The sequence below is a fragment of the Coregonus lavaretus genome (genome assembly GCF_964263955.1).
Source record: "Coregonus lavaretus genome assembly, chromosome: 6".
Classification (NCBI taxonomy): Eukaryota; Metazoa; Chordata; class Actinopteri; order Salmoniformes; family Salmonidae; genus Coregonus; species Coregonus lavaretus.
In genome coordinates this window covers 39,158,939-39,178,562 of record NC_139993.1, presented here as the reverse complement: position 1 = coordinate 39,178,562, position 19,624 = coordinate 39,158,939, and the positions used below count along the sequence as shown (strand labels likewise).

General features: G+C 43.2%; 1 protein-coding gene across 2 annotated transcripts; it reads right to left on the bottom strand.

Annotated features, from left to right (window-relative positions):
- Positions 1-1,719: 1,719 nt before the first annotated feature.
- On the bottom strand, positions 1,720-16,879 carry LOC311131553 (MAP kinase-interacting serine/threonine-protein kinase 2-like). Of its 2 annotated transcripts, none has more exons than XM_084164604.1 (14): positions 16,767-16,879; positions 16,019-16,234; positions 15,458-15,545; positions 15,190-15,309; positions 14,987-15,084; positions 12,692-12,771; positions 12,397-12,470; positions 12,070-12,174; positions 11,611-11,666; positions 11,281-11,376; positions 6,509-6,703; positions 6,101-6,265; positions 5,962-6,002; positions 1,720-5,805 (listed from the first exon to the last, which is right to left on the bottom strand). In XM_084164604.1, exons 2-14 carry the CDS (start codon positions 16,067-16,069, stop codon positions 5,532-5,534), a joined length of 1,443 nt encoding a protein of 480 aa, XP_084020730.1. In that variant the 5' UTR covers positions 16,070-16,234; positions 16,767-16,879; the 3' UTR covers positions 1,720-5,531. The 2 variants fall into 2 exon arrangements, with proteins under 2 accessions (XP_084020730.1, XP_084020731.1); XM_084164605.1 differs by having other exon boundaries at positions 15,190-15,291; positions 16,767-16,865.
- Between the last annotated feature and the right edge of the window lie 2,745 nt (positions 16,880-19,624).

Sequence of the window (19,624 nt, the reverse complement as noted above, 5' to 3'; positions counted from 1 at the left end):
AAATAAATTCATTAAAAATCCTACAATGTGATTTTCTGGATTTATTTTCTTCTCATTTTGTCTGTCATAGTTGACGTGTACCTATGATGAAAATTACAGGCCTCTCTCATCTTTTTAAGTGGGAGAACTTGCACAATTGGTGGCTGACTAAATACTTGTTTTCCCCACTGTAATTATACACTATATATATAAAAGTATGTGGACAGCCCTTCAAATTAGTGGATTCGGCTATTTCAGCCACACGTTGCTGACAGGTGTATAAAATTGAGCACACAGCCATGCAATCTCCATAGACAAACATTGGCAGTAGAATGGCCTTACTGAAGAGCTCAGTGACTTTCAACGTGGCACTGTCATAGGATGCTACCTTTCCAACAAGTCAGTTCGTCAAATTTCTGTCCTGCTAGAGCTGCCCCGGTCAACTGTAAGTGCTGCTATTGTGAAGTGGACACATCTAGGAGCAACAACAGCTCAACCACAAAGTGGTAGGCCACACAAGCTCACAGAACTGGACCGCCGAGTGCTGAAGTGCGTGGTGCGTAAAAATAGTCTGTCCTCGGTTGCAACACTCACTACCCAGTTCCAAACTGCCTCTGGTAGCAACGTCAGCACAATAACTGTTCGTAGAGAGGTTCACGAAATGGGTTTCCATGGCCAAGCAGCCGCACACAAGCCTAAGATCACCATGCGCAATGCCTAGCGTCGGCTGGAGTGGTGTAAAGCTCGCCGCCATTGGACTCTGGAGCAGTGGAAACACGTTCTCTGGAGTGATGAATCAAGCTTCACCATCTGGCAGTCCGACGGACAAATCTGGGTTTGGCGGATGCCAGGAGAACGCTACCTGCCCGAATGAATAGTGCCAACTGTAAAGTTTGGTGGAGGATGAATAATGGTCTGGGGCTGGTTTTCATGGTTTGGGGCTAGGCCCCTTAGTTCCAGTGAAGGGAAATCTTAACGCTACAGCATAGAATGACATTCTAGACGATTCTGTGCTTCCAACATTGTGGCAACAATTTGGGGAAGACCCTTTCCTGTTTCAGCATGACAATGCCCCTGTGCACAAAGCGAGGTCCATACAGAAATGGTTTATCAAGATCGGTGTGGAAGAACATGACTGGCCTGCACAGAGCCCTGACCTCAACCCCATCGAACACCTTTGGGATTCATTGAAACACTGACTGCAAGCCAGGCCTAATCGCCCAACATCAGTGCTCGACCTCAGTAAAGCTCTTATGGCTGAATGGAAGCAAGTCCCCGCAGCAATGTTCCAACATCTAGTGGAAAGCCTTCCCAGAAGACTAGAGGCTGTTATAGCAGTAAAGGGGCAGGACCAACTCCTTATTAATGCCCATGATTTTGGAATGAGATGTTCGACGAGCAGGTGTCCACATACTTTTGTCATGTAGTGTATATGTGGGGTACAGAGACAAGGTAGTCGTTCAAAAATCATGTTAAACACTATTATTGCACTTGTGACTTGTTAAGCACATTTTCACTCTTGAATTTATTTAAGCTTGCCATAACAAAAAGGGGTTGAATACTTACAAGACATTTCAACTTTTAAGTTTAAATTATTCAGGAAAAACAATTCCACTGACATTATGGGGTATTCTGTGTGCAGGCCTGTGAATTTCTCTCCAATTTAAAATTCAGGCTGTAACAAACATTTTGAAAAAGTCAAGGGGTGTGAATTTTCTGAACAGCAGAAAGAAAAGAAAATGTGTTTCAAAGCATTTTTATTGTATATTTTTTAGAAAAACAATACAAAATTCTGCAACAGTCAGATGTTGCTTTGCGTGAACTGCAAATCAGTCACATGTTACAGTAAAGTGCTTATTTAAAATCAATGTTTGTCTGATGTAATTTCCAACATTTTCCCCATCAATATTTTGGGCTGGGAGAGAACAGTTAAAAAAAGTATTAACAACACTCAAGAAAAGCCTGAAGGCTTGAGGAGATCATAACCACATTGTAGAAAAAAAATCTACATTACCTCCCTCAAACTCAACTATTTATAAAAATGTTTAATTAAAATGTAAATGTTAAAATGCATTGCCGGTGGGCTACATTCAAATTGTGGGGAAGTGGATTATGACTGTCCAGTTGAAGGTCTCCATTTTACTTCAAAAAGGTCTCACAATGTAAGGAGGGATAGCTTGTATCCACTCTCCAAATAAAAAAGGCAGTCCAAAACTACTGCATTGGGTAAAAGTAGAAATGGTTATGACCAAGGAAACTCATACCATAATTATATCTAAGCGTACTACCCAAGTCTTTGTGCATTTCTGAGAATCCCAACCCTAACAAAATGTAGGGAGAAACATGTCCGATACAAAAGTTGAAATACTGAATTGAATAGGGATTTTCAAATCCCTAAAGTTTGCCTGACTTAGCTTAATGATTTTGTTCAGATTCTTGATAGCAAGGTAGTTCCACAAACAAAGAAGAAAGAGCTGCATACACAAATTCAAGTAAGTCTTACTATAAGACATAAAACCCCACAAAGATGCATCGGTAGAAGGTTTCTTTAAAAGATTACAATCAGTGTCCTATTATCAGCATAATGGGCCATATGACGCCAAGGGAGCCATTTTTTCCAGAGTACCACACTGCAGTGCTGGCAACACCACATGGACATTCATGAGTTTAGTAGTTTCTTACGCCTTGAATGCGCACTCGTGTAAAAAACCTCAAGTCAAAACACTTGTCATGACTTTTACCCTCTTTGGCAAATGGCTACAATGTCTTGAGACCATCACCGTAAAATAATTGTTCAATTTCAGAAAGAGCCAAACTTGTTTCCAAACAGATAGTTAAACACTTTCACATACAAAAACAGTAAAAGAAAACGCCTTCACTGGGCATTCATTTCGCTCCAGATACAAATAAAACACTTTCCCCATCTCACATCCTCTTGTTCATTCAACTAGAACTCAAGAACAAACGCTTAAAAAATAATCTTAAGAAAAACATCTGGTGTTCCACCTGAACACCACATGCAGGTCGATATAAAAAATAAAAATAAAAACCCGCTTAAAAACAGCCATAAAAATATCAGTGGCACAGTTAAACATTGATGTCGTTATCAAACATAAAATAAAGTAAACTTTTTAAAGAACTCATTAATACAGCTACATGTCCTCAGAATATATATATATATATATATATATATATATATATATATATATATTTTGAATGCTTTTCCATTGTGTTTATTGTTTTTAAATATGGTTTTCATAGTCTCCTTCACCATGTTCTATGCAAATTTGCAACGTTATGATGCAGTTTAGAATCATTCTGAGGGTGTGCGTCACATTAGAGGACAACATCAGGTTACCCTCTTAACGGAAAAGCCTGATTGAAACCGGATCTCAGAAATACAATAGCTCTAAGTCACAGCGGCCAAAATGTGCTTTTTTAACCCTGCTATGCTTGACAGGTTATTATGACAGCCATGGCATACAATTACTTCACACTAACCGGCAGTCAAATTACTTAAGACGTATTAGCTGTGAACATCGAATGGTCTGATGACGACAAAACTTAGTACACAATTTGGCATGGGGAACCATATTTGCCATTTTTAATGAGAGGGTAGCATCAGGCAAACCCCATTCAAAATGTCAGAGGCGTATACTACAAAGCAGGATCAATGAGTTTGCCAGCTAACGTGCCAAAATGTTCAGATTAAAAAAAAATATATTTTTTTTAAGTTGAGCTTGAAATGGGAAGTCTCTTTAGCTAGGTTTCCATCCAATTGGCGATAGATATGTAAATATTCAAAAACATTGCATAAAAACAAATATGCATATTTTCTCACCAGAGATAGGTTTTTATCAAATTGACCTGTTGCGGATAAAATGCTGTACGTGATGACGTAGTGCTCATAAATTACTTTTGCGGATAAATTCCCATGTACCGAATAAAGAATACAAGTTACGTCAACATTTTTTGTTATATTGCTAAATGTGCCCACTGGTCTTGGCACATGTGTTCTAGCCAACAGCTCGCAGATAGAGTGCCGGTAGGATAGCCTACATGAGATTATTATGGACAAAAGAGAAAGATTTGTCAAAAAGCAGCCAAGCGTCAATCATGTTTCCAGAATAAGACCCTTGATATTTATTGGAAAGGAGCAATCAAATCACTGCGTGCACTTTCGCCACCTTGTGAAGTTATGATTCACTTATTTCATATGTAGCCTAATAAACTGCATTCTTTGATGAGTCGTAGTGGGAGGACCACACAACATATCGCGTGACCAAGTTATATCAATATTTGCGCATAAAGGCATTTGCGTCACCATTTCCTCACATAATTAAATTGTACCGACAAATATCCCCCCTAGTCTATCATATTTTGTTTTAACATTTGTTAAGTTCACTGACAAATTTGCCGTTTCCATCAGGCCTGCCGTGAATTAAAAATAATAATAAAAGAGACGTACTTAAAAATAAAAAATAAACGCATAAAACGGTTGGATGGAAACATGGTTAGCAACTCAACCAAAAAACATTAAGTTTAGCTTTCTTAATGAACAAGAAAATAAAGTTACTTCTGGTTGTTCAAAGTTAGCTGGCTAACTCATTGATCCTGATTTGTAGTATACCCCTCTGGTATCAAATTAGTTACATGTGCCAAGAACTTTGAGTTGGTGCATAAAGCCTCTCTTGCAGAGGCAGGAAAAACACATTTAATTCAACCCCTATTGCATTGTAGAAATTCAGGAGGAATGAACGTTGAATGATGCATGGCCAGTGCTAGTTTGGCATAATTCATTTAATCTATTAAACTGCATTGGTAGACATTGCAGCGTAATAAGGGCTGGTTATAGATACACGTTCTCTGGTACTAGAGGCTCAAGTGCACAGCCACAAGGTTTTGTACTGTGGGCTTAAACCTTCTACAGAGTCAGTGTAGTTGAAGAGGAATTTATCCATTAAGATAAACAAAATAATCAGAAAGCTTTGAAAGTCCCAGCCAAACAATGGACTGCACCAGGAACTAACATCATTCGCGTCCAGCCTGCTCTACACTGAATCCCTCCACACGTCATCTTGGCTATTGCATAAGCATGTATGTATCTGCTGATGAGGCATTCATGCATACACAGACATACAGGCAAAGAGAACATTCTAGGTAAACTTAAGTCACAGTTGATCTAGTTATAACGTGAAAGCAGCACAACAGGTAGTACTTTGGTGTCTGAGCTTGGTTCAAATTTTCTGCCTTAGCTTGAGGCCTCCAATCCCATCGACCTCCCAGTCCCTAGCAGGCCCAGCAGCCCGTCAGCCTGGATGTGCGTGTGTATGCAGGCCCGGCTGATGTGCTTTACAAGTGCTGCTGTGGGGCAGAAGGCAGTTAGGAAACAGACAGCAGGCATGGCAGCAGTCTCCTGTTAAAGAGGGGGTCATGCCTGCAGTCAGTCAGTGTGGCTGAGGAGCTGCGGCCAGGTAGTGGCAGAGAGGCCAGGCTGAGCGGTCGTCTAGAGATCAGAATCGGTGTTGGGGGGAGGTGTCAAAGATGGTGGTTTAGGCACATGATGACGTGATGACAAGGGGGGTGAGGAGCTGGCAGAGTTCGGCGGCAGAGACGGGCTCAGTCTTCAAGAGGCTGCCCCTCTGCCTGCGCTTGGCCAGCTTTGAGTTGGATGGAGGGTAGAGGCGCATGGAGGTGGAGCTGGCTGTGATGACCAAGGGAGCCTCGTCAAGCTGCTGCTTCTCCTCCATCACTGCCTGCTCAGCCAGCTGCCGGTTCATGGCCACCGCCTTGCCAGCAAAGAACGTCAAGTCCTTGGCACTGTTTCTGATAGGGTAGGAGGAGACCAAACAAAAACATTAACAATGCAGGTGGTGACACTCCATTTTCAATAGTTGTACTTTCCTATAATGAGCTGATCAGGATACACTAGAATAAATAACATACCCCATATCCCTCAGGAACTCTGAAAGATGAACTCACCTTTGATGTAGGATGGATGTTGGCAGAGTGTCAGAGAAACCCTAAAAAAACAAAAAGCAGAGAGACCTGTTTTAACAGGTGGGTAGACAAAAACAACCCCCACCCATTCTACCCAAGAGAGAGAGAGCGCGAGACTTACCCCCTGCACCCAAGGGTGCTGCAGAACCTGGCCAGCACTCAGGCGGTTCTTGGCGTCACGAACAAGCAGTTTGGAAATCAGGTCTTTGGCACTTGAGGAGATGTGAGCCCAGTCCTTCTCAGGAAACTCATACTTCCCTTCCTGGATACTCTCGAACAACGTGTTCTGGAGAATAAATAAGCGCTTTCTTTACCATCACATAGTAAGGAACTTGAAGAAACGTATGGCTTGAATTTCACAATTGTGTGCAAGCCACAGGTGCCCTATGTAAACGTGCATCTAGGACTACTATACTACCTACTAAACAAACAGGATACCATTTCAGGAGCGCACATGATAAACAAAAGGGAGAGAAAGCTCGAGCGAGAATCTGACGCAGCCGGAGGTGGCCTTGGTTTCCTTTCTTACCTGGCATGTGTGGCATGGTTCTCCCATATCCCAGCCACAGTCGCTGCCGCAGCGGCCCACGAAGGGCGGGTAGCCACTCAGCAGGATATAAAGGATGACCCCCAGGCTCCACAGGTCACAGCGCTTGTCATAGTTGGTGGCCTCCTCACTGAAGGCCTCCACCACCTCAGGGGCCATGTACTCTGCCGAGCCACACTGCAGGAAACAGACAGATCGCAGGGTTAGTTAGCTCTGGGCTGGGAACAGTCAACAACTCCCACCTGAGGCTACTGCTGCAGCTATATAAAAACAGAGCTGAATGTAATATGTGGGTACAACAGTGAAAAGGAAAAACAAGTCTATGCTGTCCAATATCTGTGAACAAGTTTTTGGTAAAAAAAAAAGAAAAACTGCATTACTCTCCATTCAGCTGATGCCTCATGTGCCTGCACAGAATAATAAGCCTGTCTGAGACTCTGTTGTATGAGAGTCACATGGTAGACAGCAGCTCTGGGCTAAACTAAACTAGTACAGCAGAGGGGCTCAGGAGGAGGGGGGATTATCCACACTGATGGATTCCTTTAAGTGCCTCTGCTTTCCAAAACATCTCTGTAGAAAACATAACAAGGCATGGAGAACATAATGTGCAGTGGGCAGGGAGGTGAGGGCAGTGATGAGTGGGGCCTGTGTGACTCACACAGCCTGCTCTTAGCACTCTGCTCAAAACCCACTGTGGATCAGCTACAGGCTCAGCGTGACTGTGTCGGATGTGACACTAGGCCAAGCACTGAGCTAAGAAAAGAGGATTGTCGGTGGGTCAGTCTAAGAAAGCCCAGCACAGTTGCATAACTCCGGCAAACAAAAACACCCAATGGTGTTTCAATACTAGCACAGCTTGGCGGGTCATGTTTCGGAGGACGCATGTCTCGACCTTCGCCTCTCCTGAGCACGTTGAGAGTTGCAGCGATGAGACGAGGTCAAAACTACCAATTGGATATCGTGAAAATGGCGTAAAGATTACAATAATCAACAAACATGATTGAGGAATCTGTGGGGTTAGATTGACCAGACCATAGAAACTAAACCCAGGTCAGCAGAGGTATCAAGGACACCCTTTAAACAATCCTGATTGGCTAGCTAGCTTTATCATGAAAGGTGCTCTAGATAACCTCTGGTAAACCAAATGTCCATAAAACCCAAACAATGAGAGAGTCTGCTGCAAATCCCATTCCTCTATCCAAGGAGAGGCTGGAGAGCAGTCTGTTTGCACACAGTTAGCCTCTATTGTGAGCCCTGGTCCAGCTGTCACCCCAGCTCCGTCCCACTGCACCCTTATGCAATGCAATTTCGCAGTGCAGGACTCAGAGCAGACAAAGCCTAGTCTGTTGGCCAGCGCGCCCCAACACAGCTGGTTGCCTTCCTCAACAACACTCCCAGATTCAGGTCAACTCCAACCCTCTCTCATGCAACACCCAAGAGAAACTGCAACACTGCCAGCTAAAACAGCATCATGGAACAAAATATATTTCTGTACACCAAGGTGCTTCAGAGGAGTAATGGGATTATGATCATCAAAAGAGTACTCATGTTTCAGAGCTCCCTTCAAAAACATGGCTAAACCCAGCAGCCAGAGATAGGCTGGCTAGACTGACTGCTCAAGGCACTGATAAGGGTGTGGGGTTGCTAAAGGGGGTAGGATGAGAGAGCTCAGTTCTACTGATACTTGTACAGCAGATTTGACTTTCTAGAGTAGATAAACATAACCCTGCTGGTGCAATACTACTGTAGACTTGCATCAGTCAATACTACTGGACTTGCATAAGGCAATAGTACTGAAGACTTGCATCAGTCTCAGCCTCAATCCATCCTGCTGTGACACAGATAGTGGTTAATCAGCGGACGTATGAGGATTTGTTGGTGAAGTCAACCTGGGACTTTCCTAACCATGTGACCAGTCAGCCCATACAGTCATCATATGACAACACAGCTGTTGTTTGAGGACAGCTTACAGAAAGAGGAGTTGGTCTTTCATCAGCGCCTCAGTTGCACAAAAGTGCCTGACAAACCTCTGACAACTCTGTGAATTCCCCTTAAGGCGCAGCACAGGCCTGTGTGTGGTCTCGTACTGCTGCACACAGCCCCATGCAGATCTGCTTTCACCACTCAGTTCTCAGGAAACCACTTGAACATGATTCTCAGAAAAGAGACCAGCTAGTCCCTGAAATTCACACCCCTCTCCACCTGAAGACTTTCAACCTCTACAAGTACAGTTAAACAAATTGCCCACGCTTGCTTTTATCAAATTCTATTTACTCAAGCACATGAAAATCTGTAAATACATTGGGGAATAACATGGCCTAAGTGCAGGCATGTGGGTAAAGAAGGGGGAAAAACAATTTAAAGAGGGGGAGGGAGAGAAATAAATCAGAAAATATTGTCCCTGTGATGAGGCCAAAGAAAAACAAGGGAGAGCGCTGGGTACACACGCCACTCCCCCCACTCCCCCTCCCACTGGCTCAGCCAATCAAAGCACAGTTGCTAGGTACAAGGGCAAGACTCAATTTCTATAGAACAAGCTTCAGACATGGGGCTTTTGTTTCATGAATACAAAGAGAAATGCAGGCTTGCACAAATGTGGTGAGAGAAAGTGGGTGGTGATTACAGTGCGGGAAGAGACTGGAGGGTGGGTGGCAATGCTATTTCTGTTTCTGCATGTTACAGCACAAGTGATACAAGAGGATTGTAGCAGAGGATCAGTGAAGGAAAACATTGTTTCGTTCCAATTACCGTTCCAAGGAAAATAAGGTTCTCATTCAACCACTTCCACATACCATGGCTTGGCCTCGCTGTCTGTGCAATCTGTTCCCTGTAGCCTTAATCCTACTCAAGGATATTACATCTAGTTCTTTCCACAGGAATGACAAAATACCTTTATTCAAAACAAGTCTGACCCGACCCAGGGCACTCTCAGATAAAGACCAGGCCATTGTTGAAACCAGAGGGGGATGCAGGCAAGGTGAGGGAGAGAGCAGAGACCCATGATCATAGAGGGGGAGAACACTCACGCCACCCAGTCGGCCAAATGTGCGAGTGTGACCCCCCCATCCCACCAGACTAAACACGTGAGAGCCCTGGTCCCACAACTAATCAACCAACAGGCCAGGGCAGAGCTGGCCCGCCAACAGGCTGCTAAAGCTAGGTCAGGTTACAATGCAAAATCCACCACCCCCTACATTTCTCCACATTCCCCCTCTAGCTAGCCTGGACGGGCGATCAGCTTCACCTGCTCACACCCATCTCCCTTCCTCTGACAGCTATGGGATGAGGCGCAAAGAATGGGATGGGTTTCCTTTACATTTGAACCATTCCAATAACTGTGCCATTCAGGGTTCAAAGAGTTGTGTTTGACGAAACTTGGGGTTATGATGGTTTAACCCCATGTGCCTCACTATTTCCACTGATAAGTAGCAGGATGTGGACATTAGACTTCTGGGAATTTGAGTGGAGTTGACAGGAGCAATCCAGATATCTAAGCCTAGGAGCTGCCAGATAGGAGAGCGCGCCAAGGGCGGGGTACACACACACTGCTTGAGAGTCAATCCCCAGATGACACCACCTGATCTTGTCCAATACCATACAGGCCAGCCCATTTAACTGGGGAGTGGCATTGTAAAACCACCCTGCATATTATCCACCTGCCCCGTGTAAACAGCCAGCGGCAGGGCATGTGACCGATTAACCTCACTGGGGCTTTGTGCCACGTCCTATAATCACAGCACATCTGCCTTCTAGGGACGTAACAATTCACCAATACGCATCAGTCCCCGATTCAAATGTTTAAGATATGACTGCATCGGTCCGCAGACCCCAAACCGATCCAAATGTAACATGAATCAGTCAGCAAAAAAAATATTCAAACGCTACGAATCGCCGATTCAGTCAAATGATCATGGCTATACCTTCGGACTTACAATAGATGTTATTTCGATTGTTCAGGTTCCCCATCAGCAATAGTTTTGCTTTAAGCAATCAGTGTATATGGTCATTTTTAGATATACACATGTAATGTTGATAATTTCATAACAAGGAATCACTTTTGCGAGGTGCACTACATGGCCAAAGCGGGCGGAGAAAAGAAACCCAACAAAAACTTCCAAACGGTCAAAACCATTCGATTTTGAGATGCGGTGAAATCCAAAGTTGTGCGCTATATCTATTTATGCTATGTCATAGCTAATTTGTAAATATTGATACATTACTAGCTCAAACACTTAATCTGCAAAAATGACAAGTTAGTGTGTGATTGTAATTTCAGAACCAAAGTAGGGGGACAAAACATAGGCTACACTGCCCCCCCTAATTTATAGTGGTAGTGGGGTGGTAGATGCCCAGTCTCCCTTATGGCTCAGATCAGGTGCCTACAGAGTATACGCCATAGACATACATAATTTACACCCACACTGAAGTCAGCTCAGACAGATCCAGCTAATGAGCTCCATCAACAGATTTGAACTTAGAATAGAAAATGAATGCGTTTATGCAACAAATGTTACAAATCGCATCCATTCATTCTCTAATCAAACTGAAACGCACCGAATCGTTTCAAACTAAAATGTATCGTTTTAACCCATTTATTTAGATACGTATCAAATAGTCTTCAAAAGGAACGATGCAGATCCCTACTGCCTTCCATAGAATTTCTCCCATAGCATTTCCACAAGATTATTTATTCATGCAGTCAAAATGAGTCAAGGTGAACTGGACTGGCGCAACAGTGTAGTATACGGACTGACCGGAGTGAGGAGTTCTGGGGTGGAGATGGGTGAGCTGTCGCTGTTCAGCTTGATCCCACTGCCCAGGTCAAAGTCACAGATCTTCACAGGAGAGATCTACAGAGGAAGGGAGAAAGGCACGTTTTAGAGGTTACAAAAACATCCTTTCTTCTGATGCCGCTCAATAGATTTGTGACCAAAGTTCAGGGTGTAGGTTGTCGTTTATGCCTTTCATTGGGTATGATAGCACTTTAGGGGAAGGCGATTTATTGGCAATCATACTTAACTTCAGATTAGAGTGCCCTTGGGCCAGTGACTAAAGATATCAGACACCCGTCAATGGAAACTTACCTTGTCCACATGCTCACACAAGATGTTTTCTGGCTTCAGATCTCTATGTGCCATTCCTTTAAAAAAAGGAAAAGAGGCGTCATTCTGAGGCATGGTGAATTAAACAGTAGGGGTGGGGGGATTTTGGCATGTGGCAACTGACCAGCATGGGCTACTGCTAGGGATCACAGGGCGTCTATGGCTAACCTTTGACCCAACAGCCCAGGTGTGGAGGCAACACGCGAGACCATAAGCCCATTTATTATACCCAGGCGTACAGTTGGCCGAGCCTTCCAACAATCTGCTGAAACCAGATCAGATAGTTGCAATGCCCTTGTGAGACGCGCCAGCCCATCTCCAGATGCCAGCGCCCATTGCCATGCCATGCCATTCCCAGTATCCACGTTAAAACCCCATCCTCCCCCTTGGCCTGGAAGGCGTGCCCTGGGCTATGGCTCGACCCTGCTGGAGGAGGCTTACCTTTGTTATGCAGGAAATCCAGAGCGCTGGCGATGTCCTGCACCACAACGCAGGCTTCCTGCTCGCTAAAGTGTTGTCTCCTGTGGATGTGAGCCAGGACCGAACCTGCGGGTCAACAAGACTCTTATTACTCTGCTCAACCCAATTACATTGGCTTGTATAAAAAGTGCCTGTATTAAGCTACACCGACCAATTCAATATGAGACGCATGCAAGAGGAAATGGTGCATTTTACTATAGCTTTCCATTAGCGCGCGAGCCCCCCCCCCCCCCCCCCGAGACTGGGTGTGAGTGTTCAGAGCATTTAAGCATGGTTAGAAGCACTCACCTCCTCTTAGCATTTCAAACACCAAGTAAAACTTGTCTTCCTCCTCAAAGAATTCCACCAGCTCCAGGATGTTTCTGCAGTGAAGGAAACAGGACACGGTCATTATGTGGTCATACGATTACAACCATTACTAAAACAGCTGTCAGTCTGGAAATATGTATTGAATAACTGGAAAAACATCTCAGAGCATTACTCATTAAGTGCCAAGAGCATCTGGTGAAGTAAGGTGCACTGCTTTCTACTAAAAAGTGTCACAAGTCAGCCATGTGGTTGGACATATAGGCAGTAATCTTACCTGTGACCCTGGCACTGGTACAGCATCTCCACCTCCCTGAAAACGCGACTGCGGCTGTGACCTGGTCTCTTCTCAATGATCTGGAATGGAGGAGTCTGGGTTAGGGGATGGGGTTCCAAACACCATGTATGCATCATACTATACTGTGCACGGAATGGAAATAACCATGTGCCCTTAGCCCCACCTTCCAACCTTTACCACTTTAGGCACAGTTAGGATGAAGGGTTAACATACTTCTGAGGTTTGCCTAGTGCCTACCCACCCAGACAGCCAATAGGTTAAGCATCACACCTCTAAATATAGTATACGTGTGTAACCTATATTCCAATCTTCAAGGCTTGCTCCATGAAATCAAAAGGTTTCATTCCAGCCCCCACAGGCAACCAGTTCCCAGTTGCATCAACAACAGAGTGGAGACTAAATTTAGCTGTAGTACTGTTGTGGGCCGCTGCTTGGCAGCCTAGCTTGTTGCAAAGCCAAAAGAGACTGCTGACACTAAAAGCAAACGCCTCCATTTTTCCAGCTGCCCCCTCTTCTCATTGTCTGAGGGTGTACGTGACGCTCTTCCTGCTAGCTGGATTAGGGATGCCATTGAAACCCACCGGGTCAGAGCACAATGTTTATAGGATTAGAGGCCTGCGTTGTCCAAAGCTTAAGCAATATTCTAAACAGTCAGCACAAAAACCTGTTACTTTCTCCTGAACACAACCTCCAATGAGTAGCCTCCAAGTAGCAGACACTAGTATTGATTAACTAATAAATGGGAGAATTGATAGATGGCTAAATGGATAGCCAACACATGGGGGTGAGCCCCTTTTGTCCCCATGGAGGGCTGTGGGGATTTTACTGTCCTCTCAGAGACAGTCACCCAGCACCTCCAGGGGCTATAAATCCCTGCAGCCTGGCTTCAGGATGGCCCTATTGAATCATACTGCAGGTCTGTAAATAAACCCAGACATGTGAATGCCTAGACAGCCCAGGAGCACTCAGTGTGCTGGGCCCCAGGATGAAGCTAGCCAGGCAGGGAAGAAGGTAAGCAGATAGGAGACCGGCCCCTTCAGTTTGTTTTCCTGCAGCTCTGGCTTTTGTTCGGATTGCAACACTAGAGTCCCCGCCCCCCTTCCAGACATCGGGAGGGGGAGGGGTAGTTGACGAGGACATCTGGTGTGGGCGGTCTGAGCCCCTTCAGAGCCTCAACTGACCTTCAGACACTGGTTCTCCCACAACCCCCACCCCCCCCCCCCCCATAGGACCCCTCTTTTCAGTAAACAACTCTATTACTAGAAAGATTTAACGGGAACAAATACCATTAATATACTGGATGCAAAAGTAGTCTTACAGCAGTCAAAGAATCCATACAAAATATGGAACTAACTAAATCTTACAACACTTCTGCAAAAATGAAAACCAGACCAAATTGCACAACATCTCATGGCAAAAGGAGAGAGAAAGAGGCAAGAAGCCACAGGAATCCAACGACTGTTTTTCAATCCACGCCCCATTTTGTAGAAGAAATAAAACTGTGGCGCTAGAGGAACAAAAAAAAAAAAGTGAACACACCAGGTCACAACCCTTACCCAGGTTTATGTTTTGGTACAGCTGCCAGCACACCTCCTGCCACTAGGAGCCTGGCTGACGAATGAGAGCAAAGAGGGGTGGTGTCTTATTGGCTGGCAGAGCCAGAAAAACACAGTAAAGTTTCTGTGCTAGCAGTAGCTAGGTACCCAGTGCCCATAAAAACTACAACAGCAGCACAACACTGGCAGAGCCTCAGACATCAGTTAAAAATAACAAAAATGATCAATTCTGTCTTGGAATGTCCCAAACAAGGTTACAGTCCACAAATGTAGATGCCAGAGAAGACTGTGTCAAAGAGACTCATTGATATAGTGCATCTATAGGGTCTTCCATTAAAAAAAAAAAACATGAAATGAATTAAGGGGCTACATTTCCAGAGCAATTCCTTCACGTGCACAATTCACAGCTTGTGGCTAATGATCAGATAACCATGTGCAGTCTTTTGCAATGTAACATTCCCATATCGATCGCAACCCAAGGCCCAGACAGCAAAGAAGTGCGATGTGAAATGATAGCAGTCACATACCCATGTCAGGAGTGACGCACACTTCAGACACTATCCTCTGAAGTTGGCAATATCCTGGGAGAGCCTTCAATAACCTTTCCTAGAAAAATGGTCACGTTCCCAAATTCTATACAAACCACTCAAACATTCAGGCACTCAATGATATTGGGGTTCCTTTTCAAAGAACTCGTGCAGCATGAGAAACATCTTACCTTCACAGCATATTCTTTATTGGTGATGAGGTTGATGCAGCTCTGCACTCTTGCATATGCCCCCTCTCCAAGAACCTCTGCCTGCAGCCTGTAGACATCTGGTAGGACAAATGTACAAAAAATGTAAACTGTAGAAAAAAATTGCTTGATTTTGTACTATAATCTACAGAATCTGTCCTTTACATGAGAAGAAAATTACTCACCCTCAAATCGGCCAGAGAAGCTGTCAGTTGCCCTGCAACGCTTTTTCTTCTTATTTCTCTTCTTGGCATCAGGGATGTCAATAGGCTGGCTGGAGAGAATATCTACACAATCATAAAAATCTGTAAGAATAATTTAGAATTACAGGGTGCTACTTAACATAGGAAATGCTACTACAGAGTTTGTGTCCCAGGATGCCGATATTGACCTATTGGAGTAAGATGAGAACTTCTAGTCAAGGGTTCAGTACAAACAAATGAATACACTTACCATGTCTATTAGACGACTCAAAATTGAAGTCGGAATCAAGGAGGGATCCATTTTTTGTGAATTCATCAGTCTCAAAGGGATTTTGGCCCTAGATGAACAGAACAAATGGGTGAATTTAAACTAAAAGTTAAGCATTGTTCAAAATTACCCACACAATTTATGATAAAATTATCAAACCATTAGCTACAGTGGCCATGGCCTCATCCATTTCAATATTGAGTCAAGTTTCAAGAATTTCACAGCTGATACTGTATCCAGTGAACAATTCTGTACACTGCCCACTTGTACACAGGCTTCACATATACAATAACATCTGAACCAATATGTGATGTTGTGCCATTTAAAAACATTGTCCAAGTAGGCCAATTTAACATTTTCCCTGGGAAACTCAATTAGTCTGTCATTATCCATATCTGCATGTGTGAACTGTAAACATTGGTAGCAAGGCCACACGTTTGTCACCCAAGTGTGAAGACAGATGTAGTTAAATATAGCAAGATGGAGCCTGGTCTCACTTCGTCATCTTGTAACCAATGCAATCTAATAGAAACACTCATTCACCTTGAAAGAGCTATGGAATCCAGTGACTTCGCTGATCATATTTTGCACCATTTTGCTTTGATTAAATTTGATTATGAGGGACTGATGGCGGCTGCAGCGTTTATGTAGTATCAAATTACACTCTCCCAAAACAAAATGTTTATTTTAGAGAATGAAGCAAATTATCGCTGTGCTGTCTGGTCAAGATGATGCGGCGCTTTCAACCCGACGGGAGCACTGTGGTGAAAAAGAAATGCATTGTATAAACATTAGACAACAATCGGGAATATTTGACAACAATAGCCTAGTTAGGCCTATATCAAGCTAGACATTAAACATTGGAAGAATGTAACTTTAAGGAGTAGCTGTAATATTACATTTCAAAATAGTTCACCCAATTCACATAACGCAACATGGCCCGTTGTCCAACCACGTTTACTGAACCCACACTGCGCTACTAGAAGCAAACACTTTGCGTGAGAACACTGCATAGCAGCATGAATTTGCAGTTAACTAATCTAGCTAGTTAGTTAATCAATCGCACCAATATCCTCAAATTAATTACCAACTGAGTCAACCGACTAAACAATCTAAGCGTAAAGCAATATGGAAATGGCATTTTAAAACAATGAATGCCAATTCAACGATTTGGCTAGCCAGATAGCTAGTTAATGCTGTCGAGCCATCGACAGAAGCATTAAATTCGATAAACTCCGAGTAAAAAGGACGTCAAGCCAAAGTAACTATCGACAAACTAGTTTTAATTTACCCCGTTTTCGTTTTTCACAGCTCCAGTGTTAAAGCCGTTGTTTGACCCACTGCTTTCATCAAAGCCGCAGAGATTGTCGAGGGGAAACCAGATCGTGAGTGTGTGGAAGGTGGAACGAAATGCATCCCGACAAGGCTTTTTAATCTCACGACTGTTTCCGCCCACTTCTCGGTTCATCCAGCCCATTCGGTTACTCGCACCCAAAACACAGCAACAGACGGTTGGTTCATCACATGGGCTGGGATTAGGAATTACGTGTGTTCTCTAGGTCTGATTCCATTTCAGCCAATAGCATCTTTCCTAACGCCTTCTCATTCACCCTTCAGAAATGATCTGAAATTATTTTGTAGGTGTGCAAGCAAACACAGCCTTTCACCACATTGTGGAGATTCTGCCATGTCGCTTTCTTCTATAAAGAATGTTCAGAGTGCTAGGTTTTAGGAGAGGGGACAGAAATGGAACTGGGCGAGAGTGGATTGCTTTGTTCCCCATGAGTTCCAGTGAAGAGGCATGCTGGAATGAAGAGGATGTACACTAGTGTGTGTTAGGACACAAACAATGATCATGTTTATTCAGGTGTAGGCTTATCGTGTTCTGTCAGACATGGCGAGATATGCATTTCAACAATAGCATAAATCTAAGTATTTTTCACATTAGATCCTGAATAAAAAGTGCCCGCTAGACAGTTATCCTACTTACGGATGCTGGTGATGACAAATTGCAATAGGGGTACACACATAGACTAACCAGGTGAATCCAGGTGAAAGCATTGATCCGTTATTGATGTCACTTGTTAAATCTACTTCAGTCAGTGCAGATGAAGGGGAGGAGACAGGTTAAATAAGGAATTTTAAGCCTTGAGACAATTGAGACATGGATTGTGTATGTGTGCCATTCAAAGGTTGAATGGGCAAGACAAAATATGTATGTGCCTTTGAACAGGGTGTGGTAGTAGGTGCCAGGCACACCGGTTTGTGTCAAGAACTGAAACACTGCTGGTTTTGGTCCACCACCCAAAGGACATCCAGCCAACTTGACACAACTATGGGAAGCATTGGAGTCAACATGGACCAGCATCCCTATGGAACGGGGGAGGGGGGGTGCAACTCAATATTAGGAAGGTGCTCCTAATGTTTGGGATACTCAGTGTATGTGAATGCACACACACTAGTTTAGTGCAACATACATGTCATATAAATCAAATCAAATTTTATTTGTCACATACACATGTTTAGCAGATGTTATAGCGGGTGTAGCGAAATGCTTGTGCTTCTAGCTCTGACAGTGCAGTAATATCTAACAAGTAATATCTAACAATTTCACAACATATACCCTATACACACAAAACTAGTAAGGAATGGAATTTAAGAAAATATACATGGACAAGCAATGACAGAGCGGCATGGACTAAGATACAGTAGAATATTATAGAATAGAATGCAGTATATACATATGACATGAGTAGTGTAAGATATGTAAACATGATTAAAGTGACTAGTGTTCAATTTCTTAAAGTGGCCAGTGATTTCAATAGGCAGCAGCAGCCTCTAATGTGCTAGTGATGGCTATTTAACAGTCTGATGGCCTTGAGATAGAAGCTGAGGAAAGTAAAATATTAGTAGTATAGGACCCTCCTTCATGTCTTCACACTACACATCTATGGCATGTTATCTCTTGAATCGTGACCTAGCATCGCACGTTTCAGAAATTGCTGAGGTGGTACGCTGGCAATCAATTGTCTCTCACAGCAGTGATAATGAAATAACTCTCTGAGGATTTTCAAATGAGCTACTGTATCTTCCCGTTACGCCTAAGCAACATTGACACAATGAGTAGAAGAGTGACCCCGTTTATTTTGGTAATGTGCAATGGATTGCTTTCTCACAATGTTTAAGAACGAGTTTTAGCAAGTTCTATAAAATGACCCATTACATACAGTGCCTTCAGAAAGTATTCACACCTCTTGACTTTTTCCGCATTTTGTTGTATTACAAAGTGGGATTAAAATTGATGTAATTGTCATTTTTGGTCAACAATCTACACAAAATACTCTGTAATGTCAAAGTCGAAGAAAAATTCTAACATTCATGAAAAATTTATGAAAAATACAACTTGATTAGATAAGTATTCACTCCCCTGAGACAATACATCTTAAAAACACCTTTGGCAGCGATTACAGCTGTGTCTTTTTGGATAAGTCTCTAAGAACTTTGCACACCTGGATTGTACAGTATTTGCCCGTTTTTATTTTACAATTCTTCAAGCTCTGTCAAGTTTGTTGTTGATCATTGTTAGAAAGCCATTTTCAAGTTTTGCCATAGATTTTCAAGCTGATTTAAGTCAAAACTGTAACTAGGCCACTCAGCAACATTCAATGTCATCTTGGTAAGCAACTCCAGTGTAGATTTGGCCTTGTGTTTTAGGTTACTGTCCTGTTGAAAGGTGAATTCGCCTCCCAGTGTCTGTTGGAAAGGAGACTGAACCAGGTTTTACTCTAAGATTTTGCCTGTGCTTAGCTGTATTCCGTTTGTTTTTATCCTAAAAATATTCCAGTCCTTGCCAATGACAAGCATACCCATAACTTGATACAGCCACCACCATGCTTGAAAATATGAAGAGTGGTACATTTCTTTGCCACATTTTTTTCAGTATTACTTAATAAGTGCCTTGTTGCAAACAGGATGCATGTTTTGGAATATTTTTATTATGTACAGGCTTCTTTCTTTTCACTCTGTCATTTAGGTTAGTATTGTGGAGTAACTACAATGTTGTTGATCCATCCTCATTTATCTCATATCACTCACAACCATTAAACTCTGTAACTGTTTTAAAGTCACCATCGGCCTCATGGTGATATC